Source organism: Phyllopteryx taeniolatus, chromosome 23, assembly GCF_024500385.1.
Source record: "Phyllopteryx taeniolatus isolate TA_2022b chromosome 23, UOR_Ptae_1.2, whole genome shotgun sequence".
Taxonomy (NCBI): domain Eukaryota; kingdom Metazoa; phylum Chordata; class Actinopteri; order Syngnathiformes; family Syngnathidae; genus Phyllopteryx; species Phyllopteryx taeniolatus.
Window position 1 is genome coordinate 7,172,283 of NC_084524.1, and position 14,100 is coordinate 7,186,382.

Here is a 14,100-nt window from a genome sequence, read left to right on the forward strand (position 1 = left end):
ATATTCCACAACTTGTCGACAGCGGCGGCTTTCAGCAAACAGTTTATTGCATGTTTTTTCCACCATCGATTTTTATTACTGCAAATCCAAAATGCGTCCATACTTCGGATTTAAACTTTGGTGGACGTTCTCTAACATCTTCAACAAACAAGAACAGTTACCAGTCCAGTTACCTTGACTCAACCTTTGCAGATTACGCTCGTGAAGTTTTGCGTTCTGCTCAGTGGCTGAGCCCCCGTCATATTTCCTGCACTGCGCATGGGAGATTTGGTGTATTTCTCAGACTGGCCCACTCAAGAGCGCCAGAAAAAAAGTTTGATACTCCCATGATCACTTGACGTCACAGAAATTTAATCGAGTAACACTGCGATTGGCTGGCGACCAGTTCAGGATGTACTCCCGCCTCTCGCCCGACGATAGCTGGGATAGGCTCCAGCACTCCAGCGACCCTCGTGAGGATAAGCAGTACAGAAATTGGATGGATGGATAATAATTATAATAAAAAAATAAATACATTGTACCTCCATGACCAGATTACTAGCAAGCTTTTATTACTCAGTGACTGTTTTTCTCAATGTCTTTATGTCTCAAAAGTATTCTCTGTCAATTGACTGTCTGTTGTCGTACAAGAGCGGCTCCAACGACAGGAGACAAATTCCTTGTGTGTTTTTGACACACTTGGCAAAATAAAGATGATTCGGATTCTGATTTTACATTGTGGGGAAGGGGTGGATTCTTGAATATATATTTTTTAATTGTCTGTTTTTCAATTTGTTTCGATATATATTTAAATTGAGATGACATTTCCTCCTATTTTGTCGAGGTCATTTGTTTGCATTTGTTTTTTTATTTGGTTTATGCGAGGACATTCTTTCAGTTCCACACTCAATCTGTTCCAAAGTCTCCATTATTTGATATGCAGATTTTTTTTCATTGTGGTTAAAGTCAGCCAAGTAACACACTACCTTGACGTACCAGTGTCCCAGTTTAGCAATTTTCCACTTCGGCCATTTTTTGCTTTGCGTTGCCAGCATTTTGGTTTTGGAGGGTTTTGAAAGGATTAAAGGCATTTCAGTTCTTTTCAACGGGGAAAATGAATTTGACATACAAGACAATTGAGTCACTCTCAATGTTTGAAGAATTGTATTTTATTAAGGATCCCATTTACACTTTTCAACCTTTTCACCAAAAGTCAAACATCGAATAACGATCGATTTCTCTCAATCATTTGCTCATTTTAAAACATTAGAGAAACGTATTTTGGCACCAGTGATAATTCTCAACATTTGTCCACAGGAGGCTTTTCGAAGATACAAAGAAAATGAAAAGATTGAAAAAATAAAAGATGGTAGACAGAAGACAAGAATGTAGATTTTTGTAGATCAGTATGATTGTAATAACCTTTGATATTAAACATTGACTTTCATTGAAAGCTTCTTCATCACTGCTGTTCTCACTGCACACTTGTGTGTTTTAGCCTGATACTTACGAGAGAATCTTGGACCGCAAACTGAGGAGGCAAAAGGTTTTGGCAAAGGATTTGATGTACAAGCAAATCAAATTGAGTAGCCCTCACTGTTTAAAGGAGTGTATTTTATTAAGGATCACAAATACACTTTACCACCAAAAGTAAAGGTTTCTTTCCAGTCTTATTTGAATCAATCATTCACTTATTTGATATTGGCATCACTAAAACGTTGGAGAAAATGCATGCATTGCTCAAAGGAAGTATGTGTCTTCATGGTCCACATTTCACGTACATGTTTGTTTTATGTATATTTGCTCAAGAAAATTAAACTGGCAGTCATTTCCAATAACATCAAAACGTTTTGGAGTAATTGGTAAATAACGAATTCCCTTTCGAACGCCCCTCTTTCATCGCCAAAATCGAAAATCACCTGGCATCGCTGGTGTGGGAAAAGGAATATCCTATACTATTAAGTGGCAGTAATTGGTCATACTTTATACATCGTAGCCGTCAGGTGGAATCCCCTCACTTTTTTCAGGGAAAAAAAAAAATACACCTTGCTTGAGTTTCCAAACACCACTTCGTTCAAGCTGGTATTATATCTTACATTGCGGTCATATACTATTGCATCATATGAACAACAGCTAGTACCCCAGGACCTCTGTGTTAACCATCCATGAACAGGATGTGAGACGCATCTTCATACAACAAAAGATTAACAAAGCGGCAGGCCCGGACCACGTGTCCCCATCCTGCCTCAAAGTGTGCGCGGACCAGCTCGCTCCAGTCTTCACTCAGATCTTCAACAGATCTCTGGAAATGTGCGAAGTTCCATCCTGTTTCAAACGCTCCACCATCATTCCAGTCCCCAAGAAACCTGCAATCTCGGGTCTGAATGACTACAGGCCTGTCGCTTTGACATCTGTGGTCATGAAGTCCTTTGAACGTCTCGTGCTGGACCACCTCAAGAGTGTCACAGGTCCCCTGCTGGACCCCCTGCAGTTTGCCTACCAAGCGAACAGATCTGCGGATGATGCAGTCGACATGGGACTGCACTTCATCCTAGAACACCTCGACAGTGCAGGGACCTACGCGAGGATCCTGTTCGTGGACGTCAGCTCAGCGTTCAACACCATCATCCCTGAACTCCTTTCATCCAAGCTTCTCCAGCTCAGCGTCTCACCTGCCATCTGCCAGTGGATTTACAGCTTTCTGACGGGCAGGACTCAGCAGGTCAGGCTGGGGGAGGCCACCTCATCCACACGCAGCATCAGCACTGGGGCGCCCCAAGGTTGTGTCCTCTCTCCGCTGATCTTCTCTCTCTACACAAACGACTGCACCTCAGCGAACCCGACTGTCAAACTCCTGAAGTTTGCAGATGACACCACTGTCATCGGCCTCATCAAGGACGGTGACGAGTCTGCATATCGACAGGAAGCGGAGCGGCTGGAGCTGTGGTGCGGCCGACACAGCCTGGAGCTGAACACGCTCAAGACTGTAGAGATGATCGTGGACTTCAGGAGGCATCCTTCGCCACAGCTCCCCCTCACGTTGTCCAGCTGCCTTGTGTCAACCATCGAGACCTTCAAGTTCCTGGGAATTACAATCTCTCAGGACCTGAAGTGGGCGACCAACATCAACTCCGTCCTCAAAAAGGCCCAGCAGAGGATGTACTTCCTGCGGCTTCTGAGAAAGCACGGCCTGCCACCGGAGCTGCTGAGACAGTTCGACACAGCGGTCATCGAATCAGTCCTGTGTTCTTCCATCACAGTCTGGTTTGGTACTGCTACAAAAAAGGACAAACTCCGACTGCAACGGATAATCAAAACTGCTGAAAGGATTGTCGGTACCCCCCTACCCACCATTGAGGACTTGCACGCTGCCAGAACTAAGACAAGGGCGTGCAAAATCCTCTCGGACCCTCCGCACCCCGGTCACCAGTTCTTCCAGCTCCTTCCCTCAGGTAGGCGCTACCGATCAATGCAAACTAGAACTAGTCGACATTCCAACAGCTTCTTCCCTCTTGCAATCAACTTCTTAAACAGCTAACCTATAATTCCATTACAACAAGCTGGCAATTTTTTGACTTGAGTTCGTTGTCACATTTCTGTGGGGCCAATTATGTATTACTCGTGCACTCACTGTAGTTGTCCCGCCATGCTGCACTATTTGCATATACTGGCCACTCATGCCAGAGTAGCATCTGCCCCATTTGCACACTGATTGAGGAGTATCTGTAACATTTGCACAACCATTGTCCCAGATTATCGCACTACTCGTCACTTTAAACCGCATACACTCCTTGAAGTCTCAGCGCCCTTTGCACAAAGGTCATTGCACCGGACTATTGCGATATTAGTCATTCGAACTGCTCTAAGTGCTAGAGGACTCTGCATCCTTTTGCACAATTGTTTTTTGTCAATGTCTTTATGTCTCCAAAGTGTTCTGTAAATTGACTGTCTGTTGTACTAGAGCGGCTCCAACTACTGGAGACAAATTCCTTGTGTGTTTTGGACATACTTGGCAAATAAAGATGATTCTGATTCTGTTCAATCACAAATTTGATGTGCTGAAAAATTGCAAATTTATTAGGGTGTCATCAGTAAAATCATACAAACACGGTGGGTGATTGCCACATCCTTGCAGGCCTCATACATGAACCCAAGAAACATGGCTAACGAGGGGTCTCTAACCTAACCCAATAATACCCAAAAACTGTCAACAATCATCACCAAAATTAATGTGGACATCTCTACTCATCGCAGCTTAAAACCTCTGAAAATATTTCCACAATCAGCCCAATATTTTAGATATGTATCAGATAAAATAAAATAAATAAAAGCGACGTAACGCGTTCGGAAGGGAGACCCTTGTCATGGGTCAGCCAACGTTATGACAGACAGCCAAAGTCCACGTCTGTCACACAATGCCACCTACAGAAACGCCTTTGTGATCCATACATACATTTGATCTATACATACATACACACATATACTATACATTTGTGGTGGAATCAATTCAAAATTGAGCTGACGCACGTTAAAAGCTGAATTTAAAAATAAAGTTCTAAAAAAAATAAATAAAATAAAATAAAAAAAAAAAAAAATTAAAATTATTATTTTTTTAAACAATCACTATTACTATTTTTGCTCATTATTGTCTTATTACTGTCTTATTATGTCTTATTATCATTATTGACCCATGCTTTAAATATGGCCACAAATTACACCCTGGAAAACAGAAGTTCAATGAGGAAATGCAATCAGTTCCTGCTCATTATGCGTCAGGCTGTAACAGGCTGACATGTCCAAAATGTGGGCAGGCCAGAATCTAGCTGAAAATTTAATATTTCATCAGTAAATGACTAAAATGACTACTGAGTGTGTTTTGGAGGGCTTTTTTCGGTAGACATTTTTTGAGTCCAGCACGATGGCATAAGTGCCCATGTTCTCACTTTCAACTAGTCCCTTTAAAGTATTTTGGCACCAATGTTAATTCTTCACACTTGCGGGTCTTTGAGAAAATATATGGACAAGAAGAAGAATACAATCAGGTAATTAGTTTTAGATTAAACATTTACATTTTCATTAAAAACTTTCTTGATCACTGCTCTTCTCACCCGCACACTTGTGTGTCTTAGCCTGATATGTATAAGAGAACATTTGGCCACAAACTGTGCTGGAAAAAGGTTTCTCACCAGCGTGCGTTCTTGTGTGTATTTTTAAGTATCCCTTCACCGAAAATCTTTGACCACAAACGGTGCAGGAAAAAGGTTTCTCACCAGTGTACGTTCTTGTGTGTATTTATTAACTTCCCTGTTGAAAGAACCTTTGATCACAAACTGATCAGGAAAAGGATTTCTCACCAGTGTGCGTTCTTGTGTGTATTTTTAAGTTTGCCTTAACAGAAAATCTTTGACAACAAACGGTGCAGGAAAAAGGTTTCTCACCAGTGTGTATTCTTGTGTGTGTGTTTAAGCCTCCCTTCTGAGTGAATCGTTGACCACAAACTGAGCAGGAAAAAGGTTTCTCACCAGTGTGGGTTCTTGTGTGTGTTTTTAAACTTCCATGTTCAGAGAACCTTTGATCACAAACTGAGCAGGAAAAGGGTTTCTCACCAGTGTGGGTTCTTGAGTGTATTTTTAAATGTCCCTTCAGAGTGAATCTTTGACCACAAACCGAGCAGCCAAAAGGTTTCTCACCAGTGTGGGTTCTTGTGTGTCCTTTTAAGTGTTCCTTCTGAGAGAATCTTTGGCCACAATGTAAGCAGACAAAGGGTTTCTCACCAGTGTGGGTTCTTATGTGTATTCTTAATTTTCCCTTGACAGAAAATCTTTGACCACAAACGGTGCAGGAAAAAGGTTTCTCACCAGTGTGGGTTCTTGTGTGTCCTTTTAAGTGTTCCTTCTGAGAGAATCTTTGGCCACAATGTAAGCAGACAAAAGGTTTCTCACCGGTGTGTGTTCTCATGTGTTGTTTCAAAGTACTCTTATGAGCTAGTGTTTTCCCACACTGAGAACATTTCCATTGTTTGTTGTCAGTCTGAAATGTCATATCAACTTCAGACTGTCCATCATCAGTGTGAGTCGAGTGTGAATTCATGTCGTCACTGTCTGACAGTGGCGCTAAGATGCCGTCTGCTTGTGATTTTCCACAGTGATCTCCATCACCTTCTGTTGTCATGAGTTGCCTTGAGCTGCTGCTTGGAGGCTCCGCCCCCCTTCTCTCCTCACTTTGAACTTTGTCTTCACTCTTTAGAGGAACACCAGTCGATGGAAACTTGGTGACCTCCTCCTCTTCCTGTCTGATGTGGGGACGCAGTTTTTTCTCCTCTTTTTTAATCGAAATGGGCTCCTCTTCCTCTTTGATGTGGTGGAGTTCTTCGTCCTCCACTTCCTCTTTAATGTGAAGGGGCTCTGGCTCCTGCTGGTCAGTATGAAGATCTTCAGTGATGTCTGTAAAACACAAGAAGACAAACACAAATGGTTTGGAAAATCTGTTCTCATGTTGTGACTAATGTGTATTATGCAGGGATCAGGCATCTCTTTCATGTGTGTAACGTATCTCAGACGCACAGAAATTAGCAGGGGCGCATAAAGAACGATCAAGCTGCATTTTCAGACAAGGCTAAACACATAATATACTGAGAGAGAACTAGAGCAATGGCTAACACAACAGACATGTAAACACCAAAGGCATGAAAAAGGTGACAAAATTTTAAAAACTTTAAAAAAAAAAAAAATTGTATGGGAATGGGGGGGGTGGGGGATCTCATTCCGGCCAATGACAGAGGATTGTTATCCTGACATGCGCAAAAAAAAAATTGTGCAGTGCAGTAAAATGGTTCAATCGATCCACGTGGATCAATTTAAAAACATTTGGCATTTGGATATGGCACTTTTTTTTCCCCAGGTAGTGGCATCTGGTAAAAGCGAAAATATTCATGAAAACATACACTAGATTACTGATGCATGCAACTCAACAGCAACGTATGTGGAGGGCTAGCTAACTTAACTCACGCTCAGTCACTCCGCAATCAAATTGACTAACTTGAGCCAACGTTCCAGCTGAAATGTTCCTTTGTCCTTTCATCTTTGCTGATGTCACAACCGCCAATCAACAGGCCCCGCCCTTAACGGCCCACACTCAAGACTTCAGACATTACACTGTACACAACAGAACAAGTAATAAGAGTGGAACTACTTCTAACCTCAGCCGTGAGGCATGCTGGGTCGCCGTCAACTTCGCTGATGTTACAATACGTTGACAAGACGATGGAACATTACTTGGGCAGGCCGCCCAAGAAGATGAAACTAGAATCCCCCCCTCCAAAAAAAAACCCAAAACATGCACTTTCTAACTGTACAGACACAGAAAAAGCTCCACACAGTCTTCCTCATGGCTTTGCACCATGATTAGGCAGGCTAGCTAGCTAGCTAACATCACTAGTTGCCAGATTATTACATCCAATAACACATACAAAATGGCAGCGCAGCAAAAGACGGTGTCGCGCAACCAGCTCAGCGGCTCTGCACTGTGATTAGCGTAGCCAGCTAGCTAGCGTCACAAATCATCAAGTGACAAAGTTACTATTCTTCACCTCCATGCCAGCTTTGTCACTGGCACAAGACAGCAGCACGGAATGTCCCTGGAGTAAATGAGACATGCACAGCTGCGGAAATGCCAGAGGGGAGCTGCCTGCACGATGAAGTTACAGTCGCTGATCATCGTGACACCGAGTCACTAATCACTGCCTGAATGGCGGCTTTGTTGGCAGATTACCATGTCCAATAATGCGCGGACAACAACTGTGTGCTAACAAGAATTTTGTCATCAAAGTTGGGTTAGGAGGAGGCATTGCACACCAAAACACAATGACACTTTACGGCACTGGGTCGTAACTGCTATATTGCCTGTTGGAATATGGCATATGGCCATGAGACAGGCAACGATTAGGTATCTTCAAATACAATAAAAGCATAAGATAATCGCAACAATGAAACATCTTTATTTGCCAAGTATGTCAAAATCACAAGGAATTTGTCTCTGGGAGTTCGGCCGATCTTGTATGACAACAGACAGCTACTGTGAAAAATTTGTCGAGTGTTGGCATAATGTGATGAATGGTGCATTTGACAGTAACCAGTAAAATGGTTCAATCGATCTAAGTCGATAAAATTCAAAACATTTGGGGTGAGAAGTAATGCCTAGTATGAACAAATATGGCACGGTGAGTGTAGGGCTGGGCAATATGGGACTTTTTATTTTCCTGATCGTGGCATCTGGTAAAAGAGGGGGGGAAAAAATAAAAAAATAGGAAAATGTACACTAGATTACTAATGAATGCAACTGAACTTTTTATATTGTACAAAGTCAAACGTCTGTTATAAAAATATTAGCAAAATGACTCAAATGTCAAACTGTATTTTCCCAAAAATACCCCAAAAAGTACAAACCCAATTCCAATGAAGTTGGGACATTGTGTTAAAGATAAATAAAAACAGAATACAATGATTTGCAAATCAAGTTCAACTTATATTTAATTAAATACACTACAAAGACAAGATATTTAATGTTCAAACTGCTAAACTTTATTGTTTTTAGCAAATAAATCATTAACTTAGAATTTTATGGCTGCAACAGGTTAAAAAAAAACCTGGGACAGGGTCATGTTTACCACTGTGTCACATCACCTTTTCTTTAACAACAATCAATAACAGTTTGGGAACTGAGGACACTAATTGTTGAAGCTTTGTAGGTGGAATTCTTTCCCATTCTTGCTTGATGTACAGCTTCAGCTGTTCAACAGTTCGGGGTCTCCGTTGTCGTATTTTACGCTTCATAATGCGCCACACACTATCAATGGGAAACAGGTCTGGACTGCAGGCAGGCCAGTCTTGTACCCTCACTCTTTTACTACGAAGCCACACTGTTGTAACACGTGCAGAATGTGGTTTGGCATTGTTGTGCTGAAATAAGCAGGTGGGTCCATGAAAAAGACGTTGCTTGGATGGCAGCATATGCTTCTCCAAAACCTGTATGTACCTTTCAGTATTAATGGTGCCTTCACAGATCTGTAAGTTACCCATGCCATTGGTACTAACATGGACGGCCCCATACCATCACAGATGCTGGCTTTTGAACTTTGCGTCCATAACAGTCCAGATGGTTCTTTTCCTCTTTGGCCCGGAGGACACGACGTCCACAATTTCCAAAAACAATTTGAAATGTGGACTCGCCAGACCACAGAACACTTTTCTACTTTGCATCAGTCCATCTTAGATGAGCTCGGGCCCAGAGAAGCCGGCGGCGTTTCTGGGTGGTGTTCATAAATGGCTTTTGCTTTGCTTAGTAGAGTTTCAAGTTGCACTTACGGATGTAGCGCCAAACTGTATTTACTGACATTGGTTTTCTGAAGTGTTCCTGAGCCCATCTGGTGATATCCTTTACACATTGATGTCGGTTTTTGATGCAGTGCCGCCTGAGGGATCGAAGGTCACGGGCATTCAATGTTGGTTTTCGGCCTTGCCGCTTACATGCAGTGATTTCTCCAGATTCTCTGAACCTTTTGATGATATTATGGACCGTAGATGATGAAATCCCTAAATTCCTTGCAATTGTACGTTGAGGAACATTGTCCTTAAACTGTTCGACTATTTTCTCACGCACTTGTTCACAAAGAGGTGAACCTCGCCCCATCTTTGCTTGTGAATGACTGAGCAATTTCAGGGAAGCTCCTTTTCTACCCAATCATGGCACCCACCTGCTCCCAATTAGCCTGTTCACCTGTGGGAAGTTCCAAACAGGTGTTTGATGAGCATTCCTCAACTTTCTCAGTCTTTTTTGCCTCCTTTCCCAGCTTTTCTGGAACGTGTTGCTGCCATAAAATTCTGAGTTAATGATTATTTGCGAAAAACAATAAAGTTTATCAGTTTGAACATTAAATATCTTGTCTTTGTAGTGTATTCAATTAAATATAGGTTGAACATGATTTCCAAATCATTGTATTCTGTTTTTATGTTTAACACAATGTCCCAACTTCATTGGAATTGAGTTTGTATTTTATTTGATGTGAGACCAAATTAATGCCGTTTGACACAGAATGCGTTTGTCTACAGAGGCCAAACAAAGTGTCTAAGTTGAGTTCCTGTACTACATTCAATGCAGATCCATCCATTTTCTGTAGCGCTTATCCTCACTCGGGTTGCGGGCGCGCTGGAGCCTATGCCAGCTATCTTCGGGCGAGACGCAGGGTACACCCTGAATTGGTCGGCAGCCAATCGCAGAGCACATGGAAACAAACAACTATTCACACACCTCCGAGCAATTTAGAGTCTTCAATCAACGTACCACGCATGTTTTTGGGATGTGGGAGGAAACCGGAGTGCCCGGAGGAAACCCACGCAGGCGCTGAACACGCACATTCCACACAGGCGAGGCTGGGATTTAAATCCCCAAACCTCATAACTGTGAGAAAGATGTGCTAACCAGTCATCCCCCATGCCACCCACTGTAGATATACTTCTTTCCAAATTAGTTCTGCATTGAAGGCTTGACAGACATCCATCACTATTTTACCGTACTAAAGCATCATTCATCAAATATTAGTGTCCAGGTGAACTTGTCTCGATGCATTTTGAAGATAGTTTATCCTCGCTTAGCTTGCTAGCTACAAACAAAGAGACATTAGGTCACCAGATTATTACGTTTAATAACAGATACAAAATTGCAGCACAGCATATATATTATATATATTCCATTTATAATAACTAAGTGATTGATTGCTACTTTACTTTACAAGTGGAGGCTAGCTTGACCGGCGCTACATACCTACTGGGGGCGTGCCTTTAGCGTCCTCCTTCAAGCGCACCTTTGCCCCTTTACGTCCGCATTTCCTCTGTATAAGCAGCGTGTCGGCAGGAAATGCTCCCAGTCAGTCAAGCGGCGCGCTCATCACACAACATTTAAACATTTTGGAACTCGGTGCGCACATAAGGCATTATAATATTTTGGAGAAAATTTACGACTTAAGTGCCTTATGGTCGTGAAAATACGGTAATAATTATATTTCCAAACTGCACAGGTTGTGCTTCAAGCAGAAGTAGGGACTGGTTTCAAGGACAATGACAACCAGATGAGATCCCATTCACTGCCACCAAAGAATAAAATCCAGATGTGAATAAAACTTTGCTAGATTCTAGGCGCAAGGTCAAAAAAAAAAACCTGGGCGATCGAGCAAACGGTAGAGGAAGAGAATTACGAGGGAGAAAGTGCAAGTCTGTCATGTGTTCATGCATCTTTGTCTAATGTAAATTCTGTACATAGTTTGTTATCCTTCTAAATACATTATTTTTCTGTACTTTCTCAGTATTGTTTTTTTGTTCAGATGTTTGAGGTTTTCACAAAAGGAAAAACATATTGGTGTCAAAGTCATTGTTCTGCTTGATCTGTATGCTTTCACAAAAAGGCTTTTTTTCCCCTCCAGAAACAGATTTGGCTGAAAGTCGCCTATATTTGACTGCTGATTACTAAAGAACAGTATAAGGTAGAAACAAACTAAAAGAAAAAAGAAAAGAGTCTGATCTTTCTTTTGTTGGTTTTGGTGTTTACAGCGTCATAGCACACAATATTCTGTGGGGTGTGAAAACTGAGTGAAAATGTCTGGCAGTCTTGGGTTCCCTGCTCAGGAAACGGCTGGCAGTGAATGAGTTAAATGCTTCATCAAACGGAGGCTGTAAATAAACACAGGAACAGCAATAAAATTCAAATGCATGCAACAAGTGAACCAACTTGCTCTGTGTAGCACAATTCGAGGCTGCAGATTGAACACAGCGTCCAGTAGTTGACGTTGTGGCTCCTTCTCCTCTTTTGGGGCCCAAAGTTCCTCCTCGGACTCTGCTGTCCTTCTTGCACACATTTTCACACGACGATCACAACACTTTCCGCTCTACGTTGGAGGGATGAGAAAGGCAAGTGATAATCGGACATGAGAAACAATTAAACGGAGATTCAGATTTGGACATTGTGGGTTAAAGGGTACGTTAGTTAAAACGGCAAAGCACCAAAGTCAACAAAAGGAAACGGTAAAACGTAATTGTGTATTGTAAGAGATAACAGATGTAGAAGACAGCTAATTTTAGACTTCAGGAGAAACGATGATGAAACATGTTAGACATTATTCAACAAAAGGATCCAGAATCCAGATGAAGATAATAATAATAAATAACTATTCAGAAAATAATTGTTTGAGGATATTAGTTTAGTATCTCAGACAAAGCTTACAGCATGTAGTAGTTGGTGTGTGTGTGTTATTTTCACTCGATTTAAGTGTTAGCATTAGATACTAGTAGGTGGTGTAAAGAAGAACACTTTACCTCAGGCTTGATCACAAACGCGTCTCTTTGTTAGCACGCTAAGCTAAGCTAGGCCGCGAAGCTTCAACGTGCACGAGACGACTCCAACCGGACACGAAGATTGCACGAATGATGTTTTAGTCCACTAAAGTGGCGATCAGGGGCGTCCCACGTCGAGAATTCACAACATTCGGTCCAAATTCGGGAAGATTTGCTGAAGCACGATGGTCCCTCCTCTCGTATGGCGAGAAGGGAAAGGAGATGTATTACCCATGGTCCTTTACGGCAGAACTATTTAAAGCGACAGGCCACCGATTCGAGCCAAATGAAGTCAAGCCAGCCGCCCCTTCAAAATAAAAGGATCCCAATAATAGGCCGACAGGGACGTCAATGCTTTGGATTTAAAATAATTATATTACATAAACTCTACTGTTTTAACGCAAGCAGTCCACTTCTGAGAGAAAGTAAACTACAGGACTACAACCAGCAAGGTTCATTCTAATCTTGAGATACATTAAAAATTCAAGTTTATTTGAAATCTGTATACATGGCTGTAAGTATATCTTTTTTTCAAAAAATATGTAAAAAAAATAATAATTCTATTATTATAGCAAGACAAGTCCAGATCTGTGCGACATTAGAGCAACCGAGGACTCCACTAAAAGAGGTTTGATAAAGATCTGATATTGTATTTCCCCAAAAAGTCTGCTGAAATCTGCATATTTCACTGTCATTACCCCAGATTAAAAAAAAAAAATTAAATATTGAAAAAAATGTTTTCAGTATCGCACCACCAGATGCCCCCCCCCCCCTCCAAAAATAAAAACATAAATAGGTGATTTTGCAAATGCCGAGCCATACCATCATTGAAACTTGCACTTTATTAATGTACACGTTTTCACTTCACATTTTATTGTTGTTGTTGACCTGGCTGTTTGTTTGTTTGTTTTTTTCCAATTAATTTTAACTCATCTGGCTCCCCAAATAACCTTGGGGGCTTTTCGACCACCCCAACCAGCCCAGGAACTTTGAGTTCCCGGTAGCAAAAGGTTCCTGTGGCCCATGTGGTTTGTGTTTCCATCGCACGTATTTGAATAATATTCACATTTATTGAGATGATAAAATATTCATTTTCCGTACACAAATAGGCACAGGGAGAACATGCAGACTCCACACAGCCGAGGCCGGATTTGAATTTTCAGAGTTTTCATGTGAAAAGAATTGCCCAGGTCCGCTCGAACCCGAACCCGAGGATTCAGATATTGATGTTTGGAGAATTGGTATCTATAATTATCTCAATAAAAGTGCAATGAACATTGTTAGGATGTGGGAAACACCTGAACTGGGCTCCAGGTCATTGTGATTGAGACATTGAATGCATTCGGCACTGAATAAAGTTTTGCCTCTCAAGTAGGCCTAATCTAATAAGTGTAAATCAAAGACTACACAGCTATCAGTAGCAATGAAATTGACTGCGTTCAATTAGCCTCATCCATCGTATTTGCAATATTTTTCAATAAGTGTTGGACATCATCGTTTAAACTTCAGTTGTTAAATGAAATTATCTTCGAAGAAAGTGGGAACATCTCTTCTGGTTATGGTGCATGGTCCAAGCTTTCATTCAACTTCAATTTTTGTGTTGGAAGAGTTAATTTTGTAACGATCTTTGTATATATGGACAAAGAAATGTTATGTTTACTTGACAAATTCTGATGTAGTCATAGTTGATCCAAACTTCAGTTTGTGCCAGTCATACTTCTGAAGTCCATTGCCCCAGACT

General features: G+C 41.5%; 1 protein-coding gene across 1 annotated transcript; it reads right to left on the minus strand.

Moving 5' to 3' along the window:
* Nucleotides 1-1,126: 1,126 nt before the first annotated feature.
* Nucleotides 1,127-12,611, minus strand: LOC133472574 (zinc finger protein OZF-like). Its single transcript, XM_061763634.1, has 3 exons — nucleotides 12,342-12,611; nucleotides 11,758-11,914; nucleotides 1,127-6,422 (listed from the first exon to the last, which is right to left on the minus strand). The coding sequence occupies exons 2-3, from the start codon at nucleotides 11,882-11,884 to the stop codon at nucleotides 5,314-5,316; spliced, it is 1,236 nt and encodes a 411-aa protein (XP_061619618.1). The 5' UTR covers nucleotides 11,885-11,914; nucleotides 12,342-12,611; the 3' UTR covers nucleotides 1,127-5,313.
* Nucleotides 12,612-14,100: the final 1,489 nt, after the last annotated feature.